Source organism: Ursus maritimus, unplaced genomic scaffold, assembly GCF_017311325.1.
Source record: "Ursus maritimus isolate PB19 unplaced genomic scaffold, ASM1731132v1 scaffold_16, whole genome shotgun sequence".
Lineage (NCBI taxonomy): Eukaryota > Metazoa > Chordata > Mammalia > Carnivora > Ursidae > Ursus > Ursus maritimus.
Window position 1 is genome coordinate 2,432,129 of NW_024424008.1, and position 22,581 is coordinate 2,454,709.

General features: G+C 48.9%; 1 protein-coding gene and 1 long non-coding RNA gene across 2 annotated transcripts; one reads left to right on the top strand and one right to left on the bottom strand.

Annotated features, from left to right (window-relative positions):
- Positions 1-1,516: 1,516 nt before the first annotated feature.
- Positions 1,517-12,553, top strand: CCKBR (cholecystokinin B receptor). The gene is made up of 5 exons (XM_040630724.1): positions 1,517-1,722; positions 10,095-10,346; positions 10,493-10,745; positions 11,046-11,218; positions 11,400-12,553. The coding sequence occupies exons 1-5, from the start codon at positions 1,572-1,574 to the stop codon at positions 11,936-11,938; spliced, it is 1,368 nt and encodes a 455-aa protein (XP_040486658.1). The 5' UTR covers positions 1,517-1,571; the 3' UTR covers positions 11,939-12,553.
- Positions 12,554-21,137: 8,584 nt separating this feature from the next.
- LOC103681414 lies at positions 21,138-22,308 on the bottom strand. Its single transcript, XR_573277.2, has 2 exons — positions 21,486-22,308; positions 21,138-21,292 (listed from the first exon to the last, which is right to left on the bottom strand). It is a non-coding gene; the product is annotated as an uncharacterized LOC103681414 (long non-coding RNA).
- Between the last annotated feature and the right edge of the window lie 273 nt (positions 22,309-22,581).

The following is a 22,581-nucleotide window of genomic DNA, read 5'->3' on the forward strand; positions in this document are numbered from 1 at the left end:
TGAACAAACAGCAAATCAGGCTCTTCTGGTCCAGGGCGCTCTGATGGGGAAGGCAGGCAGTGCCAGGAGGAGGGCAGTGGGGGGAGACAGGTGACAACATCCCCACCCACCACAGGCTTAGATCCTCCTTCAGCGCCCCAGCCCCTATAAACTCAGTGCTAGCTGGAACAGGTCCTCTCCAAAAGACAAATTGGAGAGGGCTCTCTCAACTCCCCATAAACTCGGATCTCATTCACAGTCTGAACTGCTCTTTGACTGAGGCCCCCACCTCTAACAGATACTGCTGGGGGCCAGAGAGTGGAATTTCAAAGTCATATTGGAGTTTCCTTGGAATGGAGGAGAATGGATAGCTAGCCTCGCTGAAATATTAGTGGAGGCAAGTCCTGCCTGAGGAACTGAACCCACCACCTCAGTCCTGGGCATACCCCCTTAAGCTTTGCTCCCGCTGCACCCCAGTGATCTGGCGCCCTTCGGGTCCCCTCTCGTGGGAACCTGCCACCCCACACAGGCTGCTCCAACTGCACGGAGAGCAAACAGGGAGCGTCAGTGTGACGGTGAGGGTGGGCGCTGCCTGGAGACCACGAGAGCCAGCCGCCTCCTTCCCTTTTGTGCCAGTGATGGGCCGGGATTGGAACCAAACCCCACCATCAGCCCACCCCTCCCCCATTTATTCTAAGCAGTTCTCTCTGCTACCCAGGCCGCCCTCACACCCAAGTCAGACTCTTCCTCCGCGCAGCCCTTTTGCGCGCCAAGATTCCCGAGGACAAATGCTGCCCGCCGCCGCCACCACCCCCCGCTCGCGGTCCTTGCCTGCTGCAGAGGGTTCCTTGGGAGCTTTGGGTGGAAGCTTAGGTGTTGGGCCCCGAAGTAGGAGGTGGAGGGTGTGGGGGCAGATTCAGGTGCCACTCCAGCCCCTTGGCGAGGAGATGCCGGGAACTATGGTATCGCGGTCACTGGAGCCACTGCGGCATAGTACAGTACCCCGCGCCTGATGCCACTGTGTTAAATGCCACCTCCACGTCCCCTGACCCACCAGGGAAAAATGCTAGATCCCACGGCAGCCGCACCCCACCCAACCCCTCTTACCCGCCTCCCCGCAACCTCCCTACCCGCCACCCCTCCATCCACCCGTAACCCCCACCGCTACCCTCGCCAACACAGGCACACACGCGCGTGCACGCACACACACGCATGCACACACACACGCACACACACACTCCCAAGAATTCCGCCGAACCCGGACGGTGATGAAGGGAGTGGGCGAAAAATCTCTAGGAGAAGACCGCAGAGACTAGGGAGGGGCAGCCTGAAGGACAGTCCCGGTGGGTGGGGAGCGTGAAGTCCTGAGGTGGGAGGGCGGAAGTCACCTGGCGGGAGAGGCGGACGAGCCTGGAGAGAGGAGCGACCAGGCGGGGCGAACAGAGGAGGAGCGGCGGGGCAGGCAGGGGCCAAGGTTGGGGGCGGGAACCAGGCGGGGCGGGAGCCTCCGCCCGAACCGCTGCGGGAGCAGGTGGAGCCGCAGCCTGAGCCCGCCCGGCCGAGCGGAGGGAGGCGGTGGCTGGGCCGGGGCCATGGAGCTGCTAAAGCTGAACCGGAGCGCGCAGGGGTCCGGACCCGGGCCGGGGGCTTCCCTGTGCCGCCCGGGGGGGGCCCTCCTCAACAGCAGCGGTGCGGGCAACCTCAGCTGCGAGCCCCCTCGCATCCGCGGAGCCGGGACACGAGGTGGGTGCCCCCTAAACCTCCTCCACCAGTTCCTTCTCGCTGCACCCCACACTGATAGAGTCCCCCACTGCCTCCTCTAACGCCTACACCATCCCCTCACAGTACTCCTTCTCAGTCCCCAAACAGCTCCCCCCGACACTTCTGCCCCCCCCGCGGCTCATAAAAACTCCATCACAGCTTCACACCACCTGATCAGAGCCCCTTCACGCCCCGGTCTCCGGGCCGCACCCAGAGCTACTGGTCACCCCGCAAACACAGCCCCCTCCCCAACACAGAGCCCCCTTCTAGACACAGACGGTCAGGAATCAAGGACTCCTCTTGCCTATCCTCCGGGTCTCTCTTCCTTTTAAATCCAGTTCACAGAGCCACAATGGGGAAGGAAAGAAAGAAAAGAAGGCAAGACTGTGAAAAAGAAGAGGGCTGGTTGGGGGAGGGAGCACCATGGAAGGTTTAAACGGGAAGTTAGAGTTATAATCTCCTGTGGCCCCCACCCCAACCCCCAGCCTTCCCAAAAGAGATCCTCAAACCTGAGTTAGGCTGGACATTGGGGGCTGCTTCCTAGAGCTGCCAGTCTCCATTTCACTCCTCCTCAAATCCTCCTGCCTCCCAAGGTAGGAATTCTAATCAAGGCACTGTCCCTTCTCTCTTTCTGTCTCCAAGTCCCTTCCAATCCCCTCTCCAACCTGCCTTTCCTCTTAGAGGAAAGAGGTTTCTTCCTCTTAGAGCCTGGCTTCGCCCTTTGTCTCCTATCCCTTGTGCCACCGTCTCCCCCTACCCCCACTGCTTCCACTTACTCAGTCCCCAAAATGACTTTCACTCCTCCCACGGGCCAACAGCCGCATTTTCTTGATAACCCAGCTCACAATATATGTTTTCCCTTCCTGCACCTTTTCTTTCCTTAAAAGTCTCCTGGACACCTACTGTCGTAGCTGGGCTAAGTGCTGGGGACACAGTAATAAAACAGATCCAGTCTAGACCCTCATCGGTCCATAGTCAAGTGCAAAGGGGAGACAAATCAGTGGGAAAATAACAGTCAGCATGAGAAGTCCCAGGAGAGGGTCTGAACTGTGGGCACCCAAAGGAGATGCAATCCAAGAACTTTCTAGATGAGGGAACCCCGGGAGCTGGGTCTTGAAGTTGGGAGTTCAGTAGGCAGAAAAGGAAGGAGGGGAATTCCAAGAGAGGGAGAGTACTGAGCATAAGGAAATTATTCTACGTTCAAGAAGGGAAAATGGGAATACATTTTAATTTGAGTATTTACTCCACAAAATAATGTATGTTTTCTCAGACCAGCTGTTACACACTCTCACTTAGATTCTTTCACTCAACAAATATTTATTTAACCAGAGGTAGTGCTAGGCACCAAGATGAGTAGGTCCTCTCTCATGGAGCTCACAGTTTAGTGGGAGAGACAGACAAGTAAGCAGGGAATTGCAGCCCAAAGTGGGATTGTGCCTTAGGAAGGCTGTGGGAACACAGACGAGGAGCCCTAGCCTAGCCTGGCCCAGCCTAGCCTTGGGAATCAAAGTTGGCCTCCTAAGGAGTAATTGAATAAAAATTAAAAAGATGAGGGAGAACCAGACACGCGAAGGGGAAGGAATGGCAAAGAGCATTCTAGTAGAGGAACAGTATGATTAAGCACCCAAAGTTTAAATCCGTGATACCTTCCTTCAGTGTGTCAGTGTTTGAGAGCCTGAAACACACACCATAAGAGAGGAATAAGGAACGCTCAGGATAAAGACCAGCCTGGAGGGTTTAAGAAGAGCTTCATAGACCTGGCTGAGGAGTGTGGATTATTTTTTAAGATTTTATTTATTTATTTGACAGAGCAAGCATAAGCTGGGTAGAGGGGCAGAGGGAGGGGGAGAAGAAGACTCCCCACTCTGCAGGGAGCCCAATGACCCAGGGACTCCATCCCAGGACCCTGAAATTATGACCTGAGCCGAAGGCAGATGCTTAAACCACCGAGCCACCCAGGCGCCCCAACAGAGTGGATTTTTATCCCAAGGGCAATGGCAACTACTGAAAGGCTCTGTAGTACAGCCAGGATTAGTTCTATAGTGTAGAGGATGGATTGGAGTACAAGACATGAAAGGTAGGGGGTGGGGGAACACTTTAGAAGACTATTCTATTACTCTGGTGAAAGATGACGTGGGCTTAGACTAAGGTATTTGCAGTGGGGTTGGAGAGAAGTGGGTGGATTTGAGAGGCACTTCTGGAAGTGGAAACAACAGAGCTTGGTGATTCATTAGAAACAGAGAGGGAGGAAGAGGTCAAGGGATGACATCTAGGTCTCTGGCTTGGACAATTGGATGGATGTTGGTGCTGTATCATGGGAAGAACAAAGAAACAGAAACAGGTTTGAAGGAGATTATAAATTCAATTTGGAACCCACTGAGTTTAAAGATACCCAGGTGGGGTTGGCCAGCGAGCTGTCAAATCTGGTGGTCAGAACTTAGGGGAGAGGTACCAGCTGGAAACACAGACCTAAAAGGTCTTTGCCTATAGAAGGTAATGGAAGGAATAGATAAAATCATACAAAGACTGTGTAGGATGTAAAGAAAAGAGGTCCTGGGGCAGGACCCTGAAGAAGACTGATATTTAAAAGCCAGTGAAGGAAGGAGAATCCATGATGAAACCATCAGAGAGACAAGAAGGCAAGAAAAAGATTTTAGCAGTGTGGGATAAGTGATGTCAAACACTGCTGATGTAAGTTGAATAAGGACAGAACAGCATCCTTCAGATCCAGTAACGAGAAACTCCTAACAAGGAGGAGTTACGGGTGTTAAGGCCTGACTACAGTAGGTTGAAGCTTGGGACAGTCGGGGAGGGGGTTATGAGAAGTGAACCAGGGTGTGTAGACAAAACTTTCCAGAAGTTTGGTAGGGAGAGAGAGGCAAAGAAAAAATAGGACAGTGCTAGAAATAGCATGGGGTTGAGGAATGGTGTGCGGGGTGGGGGAGTTGTCTTTGTGTGTGTGTGTGTGTGTGTGTGTGTGCGCGCGCGCGCGTGCACGCGCACACAGTAGAGGCAAGAATCTTTTTTAAATGTTGTTGCAGAATGGGCCAAGAGGGAGAAAAGTTGAAGATACAGCAGACAGCAGGGATAATCAACAGAGCAGGGGACCCTGAGAAAGCAGAACATGAAGTGATGGAGAGCACAGGTGCAAGAACTGGCCTCGTTCATCTGGATGTTGTTCTCCACACAGAGTTAGCTGCATGTTACCCAGGCAGTCAGAAGTTACCCACAAAGACCATTAGCCACTCACTCGGATATTACTCCCACAGATGCATATTAGCCAGGCTCACTCCAGTGTTACTAGTAGAAACGTGGATTTTACCCACATTAGTCTTTTTTTTTTTTTAAGATTTATTTATTTGAGAGAGAGAGAGAGCACATGCACACAGAGGGAGAGGGGGAGAGAGAAGCAAACTCCCCACTGAGCAAGGAGCCTGATGCAGGGGTCATGACCTGAGCCGAAGGCAGATCTTCAATCGACTGAGCCACCCAGGCGCCCCACCCACATTAGTCTTACAAGTTAACCACACAGACCTGAGTGCTAATGTTCACAAGGATGCTACCCACCGAAAAACAGATGTCACCCACACTTACTTTAACATCGTCCAGTTATTTAGGTGCCGCTCATCCACCAAACACACTTGCTTTCATTTGACTATCCGCACACAGATATTGCCCATGGTCACTTATGCAACCTTTTCCAGACACTACTCATAAAATCACGGATGTTACTCTCACACATTCAGATATTATCCACAAAGACTCCAATGCTCCCTGTGTTCACTCAGGCACTCAGTTATTGTACTTGGTCAGATTCGTATCTCACTTAACATCTTACCATGTTAACATCTCACATCCATACCCACTTAAATATTGTCCGCACATTCTTGGATATGACTTCTGTTGCTCAGCTACCACCACCACCAGTCGGATACACCCCCATTCCCATTCCGACCTCTGGATGTAACCCATGTTTCCTGAAGATGTTATCCACAGACATACCTACAGGTATTACTCTTGTTCACTCGAGTGTTACAACTGGTCTTGCTCTGGCCACTTCAGCAGCACTTACACTAAAATTGGAACAAATGTTACAACACTTGCCCAGATATTATCTAAACCTACATGTATCCCACACTCAATCAGGCATTCCCTACAGACTTCTAGCCATTACCCTTCTCAGACCTTGTCCACAAAAATGTGTGACAAAAATTACTCTCACCCAGTCAGATATTATCTCAAAAACTAAAGTGTTGGGGCGCCTGGGTGGCACAGCGGTTACGCGTCGGCCTTCGGCTCAGGGCGTGATCCCAGCGTTATGGGTTCGAGCCCCACATCAGGCTCCTCCGCTATGAGCCTGCTTCTTCCTCTCCCACTCCCCCTGCTTGTGTTCCCTCTCTCGCTAGCTGTCTCTCTCTGTGTCAAATAAATAAGTAAAATCTTTAAAAAAAAAAAAAAAAAAAAACTAAAGTGTTACCCAATTGTCCCTCTGATATTACCTACACATCCTTCCATATTATTTCCGCTCCCTCGATGCGTACGCATTGACATTCGGATATCCCCATTCGCCCAGCTAGTACCCACAATCAGCTGGATGCTATCCATGCTCACCACAGACACATGAGTATTCCCTTGATGTCTGTGTTCATGGGTGACCAGATCCAACATACCAGTGCGGGATGGCAGGCATCAGCAGCTTCAGTGGTATTTCTTATAAAGCCGTGATTTTTTTTTCATGGCACATTATCTGGATTTTTGTGCTAGTACTTCTCTGCCGGGACAAATGCAGATCCTCGAGACCCCAGAAGCAGAAATGAACTGTCACAGTCTTCTGAGTTCTCTGGCTCAGCAGGAGGATGGCCACAGGTAATCAAGGCACTAGCATCTATAAGGTGCCTCTCCCATTCTTCCACCCCTCCCTTAAGTCCCTAGTGTTGAAGCCACTGTGATGACTCCTATGCCACCACACAAAGGAACAGGGCTGCATACATATAGGCAGAAACACATACACAAGTCTTCATTCCAATCGCTTTTTTGTGACTTTTGAGAAAACTAATAGACTATTATTATTTATTTATTTAAGTAGGTTCCATGCCCAGCATGGAGCCCAACACGGGGCTTGAACTCATGACCCCAAGGGCAAAAGCTGAGCTAAAATCAAGAGTTGGATGCTTAACAGACTGAGCCACCCAGGCACCCTACTAATAGACTATTTTTACAGTAGTTTCAGGTTTACAGAAAAATTGAATGGAAAGCACAAAGAGTTCACACACACACACACACACACACACACACACAATTTCTCCTACTTTTAATACCTTACATTAATGCAATACATTTGTTACAATTGATAACCCAATATTGATAAATTATTAACTAAATTCCATAGTTTACATTAGGGTTCACTCTCTTTGTTATATATTCTATGGGTTTAAACAAACGTGTAATAACATCTATCCACCACAGTACCATATAGAATAGTTTCACTGCCCTAAAAATCCTGTGCTCTACCTTTCCATCCCTCCCTCTTTCTCCCCAGGCCCCTAGCTCTAAGATTGCTTTTTCACATCTCCTAACTGTTCAACAGCAAAGACTTGGAGAGATAGCAGTGGCTGAAATAAGATAAAAGCTGGGAATGCCCAGCAAAACAGCAAAGTGCTGGGCAATTTTCCTGGGACTGTAGTTTTCTGGAGACCCATGCAAATTGGGAACTTCATAAGAGTGGGCATAGTCTTATCTTTCTGCTCCACCAAGTTCAAGGACACACATGGGACACATCAGTTGGATGAATGAATGAGAAAGGTGCTTTCTATACTTCAGAGCGCCGTGCCAACTTGAGGTGTGGTTATTGATTCAAGAACTAGTTGAAGGGGCACCTGGGTGGCTCATTCATTTAAGTAGCCAGCTCTTGACTTCAGCTCAGATCATGACCTCAGGGTCCTGGGATCCACCCCGGCCTCAGTTTGGGCTTCCTGCCCAGCGAGGAGTCGGTTTAAGGATTCTCTCTCTTCCTCTCCTTCTGCCCCACCCCCATTCTCTCTCTCTCTCTCTCAAATAAATAAATAAATCCTAAAAAAAGAAAAGAAAGAAAGAACTAGTTGAAAAGAGACATCCAGAGGAGGATCTGAGAAAGATGATAGAACTAGAGAGATTAAGGAAAGGGGCGGGGAGGGAGGGGAGAGCAGCGGATTGGGAGGAAACACAAAAAGTACAGGATAGACTACCAGCTCTTTTTCTGGGTCGAAGGACCTCTCTGACAGAGGTCTCCCTCATAAATGTTCTTTATCTACACACACACACACACACACACCCTTCAGATTTGCTACACGTAAGCCTTCCTTGCAGAGAAGGTGACATGTGTCTCCAGAGAAACAGAGGCAGGGAGAAGAGGGCATGCTGGGGCTTTAGCGGCACAGAGGTAAAGCACAAATGGGGAAGGACAAAGCAGGTGCATTTGTGTGGAAAGTGACAGAGATGCATTCAAAATCCATTAGCCAGCATGTGTGAACACCTCCTATGTTCAGGACATTACGCTAAGTGCCAGGGATATGCTGAAGAACAAGATGGGCATTGCCCCCGTCCCTAAGAAGCTCAGAGTCCAGTAGGGGAGATAGACAGTTAAACATAATACAGCGAGCAATGCCACACTGGAGTACACAGAGGCAGCAAGAGGCACTGAGATTGAGATTTGACTGGGAGAAGGAGGCAGCATGATGAATGACAGAGGGGTGAGGAAGTAGTAGGAGGCAAAGCATCTGAGAGATCTGATTCAGCGCCTTACTTAGTTGTGTGATCTGAGCAAGGAATGTCACTGCTGGGTTCTGTTCGGGGATCTCTTGTAAATAGCACCCACTAATGCCTACAACCATTTTTGAATAAGTTGGTTATTGTTATGAAAACAGTTTAATTCAGAACCTAATGCAAGAGTCAACATATGGGGCCACAGAAGGGGACTGCCCCTCTGGGAACCTTCCTTTCCCACAACCTGGAAGACTCTGTCCCTGCCCTCTCTCCCTTCAAGCTCTGCTCTCCCTCATGCTCAGGCCATGGGTTTGAGTGACTGAGTCCAGTTTCATTCAATTCCATTTTGTTTGGGTCTGCTTGGCTGTGATACAGAGGCCCAAAGATGAATCCATCCTCCAATAGACTGACACAAATGAATGGAGTCAGCCCTCTGTCTAGCCCAGCGACACTAGTGTCCCTCCTGTGAGCTCCTTGTATATTCTTCAACTTCACTCCTTATCACACTGTGTGGCAATTATCTGTTTATATATCCAAGTTCCCCTCTAGACTATGGGCTCTCACAGGGAATTTGCCATGTTCATCTCTTTGTCCCCAGCACCTAGCATAAAGGGAGTCCTCTGTAAATGTTTGTTGAGTGAGAATTAATGTTTGGAGACAATTAAAATACAAGGCAGAAAAGAAAAAGTATTCTAATAGATATGTAAGGAACACTCATGGGTCAGAGGAAGGGGAGATTAACTCCAAATGAGGCGTCTAGAAAGGCCTTACAGAAGAGTGGGCAGTTAATCTGACTCTTGAAGGGCAATGGTGAATAGGAATTTACCAGATACAAAAAAACGAGTTTGTGATGGGTGGGGCGTATTAGTGGGGGCTGGTGAAAGAACATTCCAGGCTCAGAAATCAATGTTAGCAAGGGAGGAAGTCATGAGCGTGCATGATGCCTTCAAGAAACTGAGTCATCTAGTGGCTTAAGTGGGTGTTTGCAAGAGGAGGCGAGAGAAGGAAGAGGACAGTTCTCGGAAAATCTGGAAGACATGCCAGAGGGTTGCACACAGTACAGAGCAGGTGAAGGAGTTTGGGGTTTTTTGTTTCATTTTGTTTTTGTTTTAGACAATAAGGACATGACCTGACCTGTGTCTCAAAAGGTAGTGGGTGGTCAACAGTGCCAAATGCTACAGGGAAATCAGTAGAACAGGCTGAGAAGAGATCTTTGGCTTTGGCAGTTAAAGCTTTGTGATCTTGGGAAGAAGTGTCCAAATGGTGATGGAGGAGACAGATGGGGCACTGGACTGTAATGGACTGAGGGGTGAATGCGAAGATGCAAATAATCCTTTCAAGAAGTTTAGCTGTAAAGAGAAGGGGGAATTTGGAGCAAAGCTTGAGAAGAGACAGGCTTTCTCAAGGAGAGGAGGAGTCAAGCCAATTTCACTAAGCCTCGAGGGGCTGGAAGCCCGAAGAATTCAGGCTCACCACCCAGTGCGTGGGAGGAGGTGTTTCTGGGATGCAGAGGGATCTAGCTGGGTAGCAGAGGTGGGGAATAAGTGGGCTTGGAGGGTCTTGTTCAGTGGTAGCCAGGCTCCCTACTACCACCTCTCCCTTTTCCCACCCAGAATTGGAGCTGGCCATTAGGGTCACCCTTTATGCAGTGATCTTTCTGATGAGCGTGGGAGGAAATGTGCTCATCATCGTGGTCCTGGGACTGAGCCGCCGCCTGAGGACTGTCACCAACGCCTTCCTGCTCTCACTGGCAGTCAGCGACCTCCTGCTGGCTGTGGCTTGCATGCCCTTCACCCTCCTGCCCAATCTCATGGGCACGTTCATCTTTGGCACAGTCGTCTGTAAGGCGGTTTCCTATCTCATGGGTAGGTGAGACAACCCCCTGCCCCCCCTCCTTTCCTAAAGTCCTTGCCATGTATAGGGGTCTTTTCCCATGGGGCCTGAGAAAATCACGCCAGTTGAGTGTGTAAGGCAAGTTTCCTAAGTGACCCTTTCCTCCTCCCTTGTTTAGGGGTGTCTGTGAGTGTGTCCACACTAAGCCTCGTGGCCATCGCCCTGGAGCGATACAGTGCCATCTGCCGACCGCTGCAGGCACGCGTGTGGCAGACGCGTTCCCACGCAGCTCGTGTGATCATAGCCACGTGGATGCTCTCTGGACTGCTCATGGTGCCCTACCCAGTGTACACCGCCGTACAGCCAGCAGGAGGGTCCCGTGTGCTGCAGTGCGTGCATCGCTGGCCCAATGCACGTGTCCGCCAGACCTGGTGAGGGTGCCCGTTACCTATTCCTGGGGATTCCCTTCTCCATCTCCATCAGCTGCTTGCTGCCAGTCCCCAGAATCCTCCTCCAGCTGCTCCAATACTCCAGTTCCCTTTCCGTACCCACCACCCTGGGATTCCCATTTGGGGCCGCTCCCCAGTTCTCTAGCTCTTCCCAGCAGCACCCCACATCCTACTTCTACCTCAGGGACCTGGTCACCAGCCCTAGAAACAATCCCTGGCTCTCCCTCCATCTGTGATTATAGGTGGACAGATACCTGTGTGATTGATCTGCTCTGTCTCCAGGTCGGTACTGCTGCTCCTGCTTTTGTTCTTTGTCCCGGGTGTGGTTATGGCTGTGGCCTACGGGCTCATCTCCCGTGAGCTCTACTTAGGGCTCCGCTTTGATGAAGACAGTGACAATGAGAGCCAGACCCGAGTCCGAGGCCAAGGAGGGCTGCGGAGTGGGGCAGGACCAGGTGCGTGAAATCCAGCCTCCACACCCCACCCCCGGCCTTGGGAAGCCACGGGGGCCTAGAGTGGGTGAAGCAGAGAGAAGTGTGAGTGGCAAGGAGGCTGGAAATAGGGGTCTGGTGGGGGTGGGGCTGGCGGTTGAGAGGACTCAGCCCGCCGCTCTGACCACCCACCCTCTGTGTTCAGGTCCTGCCCTCCCCAATGGGCGTTGCCGGCCCGAGAACGGGCTGGCTGGCGAGGATGGTGACGGCTGTTACGTGCAGCTTCCACGCTCGCGACAGACCCTGGAGCTGTCCGCGCTGACCGCGCCCACTCCTGGGCCAGGATGTGGCCCCCGGCCCTACCAGGCCAAGCTGTTGGCTAAGAAGCGCGTGGTGCGGATGTTGCTGGTGATCGTTGTGCTTTTCTTCCTGTGTTGGTTGCCACTGTATAGTGCCAACACGTGGCGCGCCTTCGACAGCTCTGGTGCACACCGCGCACTTTCAGGAGCGCCAATCTCTTTCATCCACTTGCTGAGCTACGCCTCAGCCTGTGTCAACCCCCTGGTCTACTGCTTCATGCACCGTCGCTTTCGCCAGGCCTGCCTTGAGACGTGTGCCCGCTGCTGCCCCAGGCCTCCACGAGCTCGCCCCAGGCCTCTTCCAGATGAGGACCCTCCCACCCCTTCCATTGCTTCACTGTCCAGACTGAGCTACACCACCATCAGCACGCTGGGGCCCGGCTGAGGGGTAGAGGGGGAGTGGAGGCTGAGGCGGGACACACCCATTCCTACAAGCAGGGACCCATCCAGACACACGAGAGACACACAGCCACTGACATAGGAGACTGACGCCCCAAAGCATGGACTGATCCCGATGCGCGCTCACACACACACACAGGTGGCTTACCTGACACAAAAGAAACAAACCAGACTCCCACACAGGAAATTAGGCACACTCTTGACATGGGACTGAGCCTGGCACATCGAAACATGGCACCGACCTTAGACGTAGGCACACACAGCGTCCCTAGCAATGGACTATCCGTACATAGTGGAAACGCAGAGAGGCTGGCCTGCCTCTCATACACACATAGTAATGGCACTGATTCTTTAGGGCTCCGGAACCTGGCACGGTACTGACTCCTGAGATGTTCCAGGCTGCCCCCAGTTTGATCTCACGGTGTCCTTCCCCATTTCAGCACTGAAAATACCAACCAGCCTAATCTCACACCTCCCTGACCAACAGGCTGTTTTGCACTGAAAAGTCTCTTCATTCCTTTCCATTTCAATACTATGGCCCTGTCCCTTATCCCTCACCCAAACTCTTCAAGAAATAAAAATGACGTGGCTTCCTCCTGAACTTCCTTCCTGGACTTTTTCCCGGGGGGCAGGTGAGGGGCACAGGATTTTGTAGAATCCTCCCTGTCAGGTCACTCTTCCTGCTGCTCACTCCTGTGCATGACCCCTGCCAAAAAGCCCATGGTCTGAGGCTCGATGGGGATGTGGGTATTCCGTCTGGGTTGTCATCCTGGACCCACCTAAATGCCAGTGTCATACACAGTAGCTGGGGATGGGGGTGGGGGTGGGAAGTGGGATATCCAAGATACATCACGATTCCTCAGCGTATTCTGCTGAAGCGGTTCCACGGCTAAGGTACTATATTAATAGATACTTACTAAAATTTTATTGAAATAATAAGAGGAAACACTGTATAATAAGACTCAGTTTATTCAATCTGTGTTTGCAACACCAGGGTTCAGGTCATGATAGGTGTACAGAAGGTAAAGAGTGGGACCTTTTCAATGCACTTTTCTCTGGTGTCAGAATCCGGCCAAGCTTCTGCGCGTGGAAACACCTTTACTGGCCAGCAGCAAAGGGGGGAGGCGGATGCTGGATCTGAATAGGAGGAATCCCAGAGCCTGGCCCCCTTTTGATTGTAAGACTGATCCAGCCCCAGAAAGAGGCAGAGACAGCAACATCATCCCTCCACGCACACACAATGACAGGGAAGATCAGATACCCTCACCAAGGAACATGCATGGATAATCAGAAGTATGATAGTTGGGAGACTTTCTTGACATTTCGTCTTGTAACAGATGGGAAAACTGAGACTCAGAGCAGGAAAGAAAGCTGTTCAAGGTCATACAATAAATTAGAACAAGACAGAAAAAATCCTATTGAAGTAGACACTGAGCTGGAGATGGGAAAGAAGCCATCAGGGGGCAGACCCAAGTTTTGTGAGGCCTGGAGCTTATAAAACTGGATGCCCTTTTTTTATGAAAAAGAAAGAAAGAAAGAAAGAAAGAAAGAAAGAGAGAGAGAGAGAGAGAGAGAGAGAGAGAGAGAGAAAGAAAGAAAGAAAGAAAGAAAGAAAGAAAGAAAGAAAGAAAGAAAGAGAGAAAGAAAGATTGCCAGGACACTGACCAGGGCCTTGGAAGGTGCCTGTGCAGTGAGGAGCCCTGAGATTTAAGCCGCATTGACCTCACAGACAGTACCACCTCAACTCTGCCCACTAAGTAGGCTGGACAAAGGCCGGGTGGAGTGCAGGACAGTGAGAACGGAGAGTGGTCTTCTGTGTACCAGTGCTGAGGCTGCTCCCATCCATCCTTTCTACAGGGCCCTGGGCTGCAAGAGGCAGGACGCAGGAAGAAAAGGAGGGAGAAGGCGTTCCAAGCTGTCAACGACAACAGTGCTGGTTAAAAATAGAATCCCAGCTGGTCTGACTTGCTGAAGGCAAGATATTGGGCCTTTCTCTCTCATGCCAACTTTTCCAGGGGGTGGAAGTAGGGTTGCTCACAGGCTTTGCAGCACTCTGAAGAAGATTGCCTTGATGACACTGCTCTACCATCAGCCCCTCCAGCTGGGGCCTGGGCTCCTGATGACCACCAGATGGCAGTGGGAAGCTCCGTGGGATAGCGCTCCAAGTCCAGCCTTAGCCTGGAGTGTGAGCCAAAGTCCTGTGGCCTGGGGCTAGCCTAGAACCTAGCACAAAAGCATGGCCTGACTAACATTATTTCACACACAGAGTGGCCCTTCGGTCTCCAGAATACTTACACAACCATCACCTTTCCCCCCAGGCCCTGTCTAGTTACCTGATGTGGAATCTCAGGGACTTCCCATCCATTTTCTATCTCTTGAAATCTGTTGAACATTTCAGGTCGATTTAATATCTCTGTCTCTACAAAGTCCTTCCTGGTCATCCTCACAAAGCTTATCTGCTGCTATGGTACTTACTGCTTCCTCTCTTCTATCATTTATTCGTGTGCCTGCCTGATTTCCAATACTGGGCTGGGAACAGCATGATGTGGTGGGAACATAACAGAGCCTGGGCTGGAAGGCAGGGTGACAGAGGGGAGGGTGGGAAATCTAGCGCTTCTCAGGGGCCATGTGACAGACGTCTCACATATACCAGTTCACTTCATTCTCAGAGCTCTCTTACAGAATATTTCTCTTCGACAGAAGAGGAGGGTGAAACCGAGAAAGCTTAGTGGAGTTACATGAGGTCCTGCGGTTGGAATGCAGGCAACACTGAGCTCGGGTGTCCGCCTCCAAAACCTTTGCTCTTTCCAGACATGCTGCGTTGTCTTTGAAGCCTTAAAGACCTGCGTTCCAATGGGTCTGACTTGCCTTTTAAAAGTCGTGTGATTTTGTACAAGTTATCTCAGTGACTCAGTCTCAGCTATAAACCAGGAATGATTACATTAACTTCTGTGATACGTGATTTATAGTAAGAAGTATACATTCAGTCTTCATCCCCTTTCCTGGCACAGAGCTCCTAAAACCGATGGAATTTCCTAAGTGATGAGGACCGAAAAGTACCTTTTGACATGCTAATGAGCTGACTACCCCAAGGCCCCTAGGTCACTTTAAGAATGGGCTGGCTGCAATGACACGTCTGATAAAGGGTTAGTATCCAAAATCTGTAAAGAACTTATTAAACTCAACACCCCAAAACTAAATAATCCAGTTAAGAAATGGGCAGAACACATGAAGACATTTTTCCAAAGAAGACATATGGATGACTAACAGCACTCATCATCAGGGAAATACAAATCAAAACCACAATGAGATGCCACCTCACAGCTGTCAGAACGGGTAAAATTAACAACACAAGAAACAACAGATGTTGGTGAGGATGTGGAGAAAGGGGAACCCTCTTACACTGTTGGTGGGAATGCAAACTGGTGCAGCCACTCTGGAAAACAGTGTGGAGGTTCCTCAAAAAGTTAAAAATAGACCTACCCTATGACCCAGCAATTGCACTACCAAATATTTATCCAAAAGATACAAAACTACTGATTTGAAGGGGCACACACACCCTGATGTTTATAGCAGCATTATCAACGATAGCTAAATTATGGAAAGAGCCCAAATGTCCATCGACTGATGAATGGATAAAGAAGAAGTGGTATACATATATGTAACAGAATATTACTCAGCCATCAAAAAGAATAAAATCTTGCCATCTGCAATGATGTGAATGGAACTAGAGGGTATTATGCTAAGTGAAATAAGTCAGTCAGATAAAGACAAATACCATATGATTTCACTCATGTGGAATTTAAGAAACAAAATAGATGAACATAGGGGAAGGGGAAAAAAAGACAGAGAGGGAAACAAACCAAAAGACACTCCTAACTAGAGAACAAACAGGATTGATGGAGGGAGGTGGGTGGGGGATGGACTACATGGGTGACGGGTATTATGGAGGGCACTTGTGATGAATATGTAAGTGATGAATCACTAAATTCTACACCCAAAACCAATTTTACCATGTATGTTAACTAACTAGAATTTAAATAAAACCATGGGAAAAGAAAGAAAGAGAGAAAGAAAGGAAGGAAGGAAGGGAGAAAGGCTGGTTGCTGAAAGAACCGATGAGGTGATTGCGGGTTAGGACTTTCAGCCCTACTCTCTGACCTTCAAGGAGGGGAGGGGGGCTGCGAATTCAGTTCCAGCACCAATGGTCAATGATTTAATCAATTATGCCTATATAACGAGGCCACCATAAAAACCAAAAGGATAAGCTTCGGAGGGCTTCCAGGTTGGTGAACACGTGGAGATTGAGGAGCATGGCATGGAAGACTGGAGGACATGGAAGCTCTGTGCCCTTTGCCCAGACCTTGCTCTATGCATCTCTTCCATCTGCCTGTTCCTGACTTATATTCTTTTATAATAAACTGGTGATCTAGTAAGTAAAATGCCTCTCTTGAGTTCTGTGAATGCTCTAGCAATTAATTGTACCCAAGGAAGGGATTTTGGAACCTCCAATCTATAGCCAGTTAGTCAGAAGCACAGGTGACAACTTGGACTTGCAATTGGCATCTGAAGTAGGGGGGCCATTGTACAACTGAGCCCTTAATCTGTTGGATCTGACACTATCTCTAGGTAGATAATGTCAGGATTGAGTTAAGTTGTAGGACATCCAGCTGGTATCAGAGCATTGCTTGGTGGTGTGGGGAAAAAATACATGGTAATTTGTGTCAGAATTGTAATTCACACTGCCATTTTGAGAATTACATAAAACAATGCTCAAAGTACTTATCACTGTACCAGGCATATAGCATAAGAAGGGTTAGACTTGAGATTGCTTTAAGACCAACATGCAGCAAAAGCACCAGGAAATAAGGTCCTTGGCAGAGCCCACCCCTAACTCAGGGGAGCAGAATGCTAGGTCCAATAGGAGGCTTGGGGCCTGCTAAGAGATGGTATTAGAATGTGGTGGAGGGGTGCCTGGGTGGCTCAGTCAGTGGGCGTCTGCCTTCAGCTCGGGTCATGATCCCGGGGTCCTGGGATTGGCCCTGCGTCAGGCTCCCCGCTCAGTGGGAAGCCTGCTTCTCCCTCTCCCACTCCCCCTGCTTGTGTTCCCTCTCTTGCTGTGTCTCTGTCAAACAAATAAACAAAATATTAAAAAAAAAAAAAAAAAGAATATGGTGGAGTGAGAATTTGAATCCTGATCTGCCTGACCCTAAAGCCCATGCTCTTATCGCTACATATCCTGACATCCTGACTCTGATCTCTCGGAGGTGTCATTCAGGGCTGGGGATTTGGGAGCAACTGGGAACCACTCAGGACTCTTCTCAGGCCTCAAAGTAGAAAAACAGGTAAGTCTATAACTCTGCAGATGTGGATCCTTCAGCAAGCCCCACTTCTAGAATCACCATCCCTGGAAGAAAGACCCTGAAGATGCACTTCCCCAAAACTCTTAAGAGAAGGGCAACTGTCCTGAAAATCTTACCCCCTCAAACCTTCCCAGAAAGTAGGATTCCTGGCTAAGTCTCAGATATGGGGTCAAACCAGAGAAGAGGAAGCATCACAGTGAACATAAACAAAGGAGGACCTTAGGTCAAAAGCTGGCCCCTTTCATAGACAACTCAAGCCACAGTCTTGGTTAGTCAGGTCTGGTTAGTTAGGTCTGACTAGTGAGAAGCGAGGGATGTTTTATGTAAAGACTTTGTTCCTTTAAGTTATTTCTGGGAGAGGACAAGTGAGAGGGGAGGAAAGTATAAAGGTTGAGGAAGAAAGCAGGCCCCAGCAGAAGTCAAAGCTTTGTTGCTAAGATATAATACTTAGAGGAGGGACCTCCCGGAAATGGTAGCCTTTATTGTAGATTCTAGCAACGTTCCTTTAGCTGTTTCCTGTTCTCTGAGGCTTATTCACTATCCCCGAACCTAAGGATGCCCTTGGTCAGCCAGATTCTTGGTCCATTGCTAGCACCATGCACAAAGATCAGCACCTTCCCCCTGGTAGGGCCCAGTCTTCTGGAAACAGAATCTAGCCCAGCCATGTAGCCACATTTTCAGGGAAGGACATAGTTTACCCATTAGGCCCATTGAAGGAGTACTTTGTCTTAACCAAACAGTTTTGAACCCTAGAACCCACCTAGGCACATAAGTAATAAGAGATAAGACATGGAAGGGCTCTTGAGAAATATACACTTGAACGATAAGGCTGGCTTGAGTGATAAAGCTGTCCAATTTCCCAACATGAAACAAGTAAGCTTTGAGCAACATAGGAAAGGCAGAAACACAAGGCATTCCCATCAGATACACGATCCCATCTATGTTTCAAGAAGAAGGGCCACAACATTGTGTATGGGCAGGGAGAGGCAGATGCAAAGGCCCCCCTGGACAGAGGCAGAGCCTTCAAGGTGGGACTCAGTTTGTGGGCAGGGGGAAAATCCCTTTTCTCAAACCAGCAGTAACTCCCTAGTCCCTCCAAATTTAGCAGTATTGGTCATCCCTGAAGTAAGGAGCAGCACTTAAGGGCATTTGAAGGCCACAGACGAGGCTGCCTAGATGTGTGGACATGTAGCTCAGCCCAGAAAAGGCAAGAGCAAGAGCAATGTGGTGGTTGAGGCAGAAAAGTCTGGCTTTAAGCATGGAATGTTTAGTTATGGCAGCTGGAGAGATGGAGGGCCCTCTACACATGTCAGGGCAGAGCTATACCCACCACCTTTGAATGGTGATGTAGGTCCAACCAGAACAAGACGGCAAAAGTGGGGATCTGGCCAAGGGAGACCAAAAAGCAGCTACAGTGTAGAGAGCTAATGCCAGTTTCCTGGTGTGAAAACTGGTCTCCCTGGAAGGATCCGGTACCCAGTCTACTTCAATGCCACTTACTAACTACAGAATGATTCGTCCTGACTGGTTACTTCCCCTTCTGAGCCTCATCTGCTAGTATCCTTGACCTGGGGCTATTCCCTGCCTTGCTATGTAGTTGTGAGGGTGACATGAGATGGAGCAGCTGTCTCCCCTGGAAAATGCACATGCCCAGGAAGCGTGTTAGAGGCCCTAACACTGAGACAATTCTACACCCACCTCCATATGTAACCCAAAGTAAAAATAATACTGAATCATAACGTCATGTGATGAAGTCCAATAAACCTCTGCCTTCCCCATGATGAGTATTTCAGAGACTTTTATTGGAAATGTCAAACACTGATTTACTTATATTCTATTAGTCATATATGTACATAAAGAGTCCACTAAATCTACAACATTAAGACAAACAGCAGTCCCCAGCCCCCTGCCCGTGCCCCTCTCCATTACTCCTTCCCCAGAAGGAATCACTCTCAAATCTTTTAGCTATTTTGTTTTTAGTATTTAATCCCATATCTTTCAATAAAATGCTAACCTTACTTCTTGGTTCTCCTGTTTGTCAGTATTATCTACAGACTGTCCACCATGGAAGATAAGGGTTTAATTCCCATTTCTACTACCAGCCCACCCGAAATACACACTCCTATACCCCCCTTTTCACCCAATAAAATCATAACATATCTTTTGTTATCGTGATAACTAGCCTCCAAAGTGATCTCCAATGATGCTCACCTCCTTATGTTCATGTCCCTACGTAGTCCTGGCCCATGTGAAGTAGGGTTGACTTGTATAACCAACAAAATATCAAAACGTTTAATAAAGATGGGACCCATATCTGCACTTGTGTGACTTGGCCTCACTCTCCTCACCATAATCTCAGCCCTGCTGGGGCCTATCTTTATTTTACATTCTTGATGTTTCATTCATCATGGATTTTTTTTGCATTCATTTTTATTTTTCTTAATATTGTATTAAAATATTCCTTATCCTAATCACTAAATTTTCTTGTGCCTCTTTAAATTTTGCACCCAAGGCAAAAAAGTACCTCACTCACTTTACCTTAGTCCCAGCCATAACATATTGTAATAGCTTCTAAAGAAAGGATGCATGGAAGGTAAATTTTTGAAAACTTGTCTAAATATGCCTAATTCAACTTCACACTGGATTCATAGTTTGGCCAGGTATATAATTATAGAAGAGAATTTTTTTTTACCAGTATTTTGAAGATGGTATTATGAAACTCAAAGTCATTTGGCTTCTGATCTTTTGCTTTATAGTGGCTGTCAGTGTTGGAATTTTGTTAGCTATACATGTCCGTCCTATTCACCGCAAGACAAGATTTAATTTAATGGTGGAGGACTAATAGCCAATGGGAAGTGCTAAGCAGTGGATGGAGTTTGTCAAGTTGGAGCTTCATTGTGGGGTGATCTGGTTGGGCTGTTGGAGAGCTCCAGATGCTGGGATATTTAAGTCTTTCCTCTTGGACTGATCAGATCTCCTAGAGAAAATTCTATTTCCTGGATAGAGATTAAAGGCGTGGGTCCCAACATCTGGGGAGCCAGTGGGAGAAGACCGCAGGGTGGAGCGGGGTGGGCTACAGGCCTTTACTGTGCTCATGGGCACTTAAGCGTCCAGGTGTTTTGTGGTATCCCTGGCCTTCAGCTGTGCCTGAAGGACCTTCAGTTTTATCTTCCCCAGACAGATCTCCTGCTTCTGCCTGGTAAAAAGAGCAGTACCCTCTTCTCAATAGCTTTCAACCAATCTTCTTTTATATTCCCTCTGTTCCATTTCCAGAGATAACTGAACTCAATTCCTAGGCCTGAGGGTTCTATCATTAAGTCGTGGCAGTTCTTTGCTTACCCTGTACTGTTAGAGGTTCTATTAAGTCATTAGACACCTGTCCATCTATTTCTCAGGTTCCAAAATGTTATCTCTTTTTCTTACCATCTCTGAGGATTTATGCCTTTAAAAGTCCTTTTAAAGTCAGTTAAGGGATCAGGACAATGCTCAGCATGGTGCCGGAGGGTAACAGAGCATAGGAGATGGGGATGTGTTCTACCTCTTGGCCTATGTCCAAGCTTCCTCTCAGTTTCATTCCTATTGCAAATAATGCATTAGGAGGGGGGAAATCCCTTTACGGTAGTTTTAGTGGGATTTAAAAGGAAAGCAAAATTGTATGCCTGTGTTCAAAGTGTAATCTTCCCCGGGAGGTACCCTAGGCCTCTGCTTAGTTTTTCTATGGAATTATCCAGCTTGGATGGGCTGCTTCTGGAGGTGAATTTTGGCCTTGAAACGAACAATACTGCTGGTGTTTAGGACGTACAATTTCATTATCAGCATTAGTGTGTTCTCAAGTAATCACTTTAATTTTAACGGTTATGATTTAACAGGAAAACAATGACGAAATCCGTTATTTTATCCGGACGGCCCCCACGGATGGGTCCTGGGTCGCGCTGCTCTGGTCTTTGCCTCCCAGTGAGCCGTCTCAAGGGCAAGGCCTGAAGGACAGATCGAGCCAAGCCAGTCTGGCAGGAGCCGCAGAGATTCGAGGTGTGCTCATGGGAACTGATTCGAAGCCAGGCCCGGCCACACACCTTCGGGTTCCCGTTGGTACTACCTGTCCTCGGCCAGCCCCAGGGATAAAGGCTCATTTCCCGGCCGCGGCCGCCCCGCCCCTGAGCCCCCACCCACCTGCGGGCGCCTGAAAGCGTTGAACTTCTAACGTCTGGTGGTGAGAACCGGAACCGCGCGCGGGAAACGGCTAAGGACGGGACGGTTGAAACGAGAGGGAGAGAGGCCGATGCACAGAAGGGTCGCCGGCTGAAATACGCTTTCGGGACAGGGAAGCGGCAGAGAGGGGAGGAGAGTGAACGCCGGGGAGGCAAGGAAGGACTGGGACCCCAGGGAGGGAAGGGAGAGGAAGGGAGAGGAAGGGAGAAGGCGGTTTGAGTAAGTGATCCATAGGGGAGGGGCACAGATGGGCAAGCCCCAGAGGAAAGCCAGCGAATGGAAACTTCTCCTGGAGGGATTTAGGAGGAGAGCCAGTGTGCTCAGTCCAGCAGGGAGGGGCCCTCACCAGGGACAGGAAAAACACGTGTTGCTGTGGAATCCAGAAGTAGCTGCCTGGGGTAAGCCCTGATTCTAATATGTTTTGATGACTGGCAGGCCTCTCACTCAGCAGGACTTGGAAGACACTGCTGTCAAGATTGGGTTAGGTTTTAATTGCTGTGAGCTGACAAAATGCAGACAGCTGTGATCATAATCCTACCTCCTAATTACATTATGTCTCATTAACCCTTTCAAAGTGATTTCCCCTATTCTAATCCCCTCCCTGCAACGACCCTGGTCATGTCAGGAGATGGTTTTGGCATATCCCCTCTTTTACAGGCAAGGAAGTTCAAAGTTAGGTGAAATCATTTGCCCAGAGTCATAGATCAAGTAAATGATGAGTTAGAAACAACAGATTGGTTGAGATTTTAGTGAAGCCAGAATTGGCCAGTCTGGAATAAAGATAATTACGGCAGGATGTGATTCCATGACAAAAGGTACCAGAGGTGATGGCTTGATGAGCCCACAAAATAAAGTCCCCGGACTCAAAAATCATTCCCTCCTCATTGGTAAAGTCCAGGAAGCAGATGCTCTTCACCCTGGGCCTGAAGTCTCCAGGTACCTCTATGGCATCCCTGAGACCCCTCTACTGGGCCTGCCTTGACTCAGACTAATAGTTTAGAAATTGGAAGCCTCACTCCTTTCGGGCTGCTATGCAAGAATATGGTAGACTGGGTGG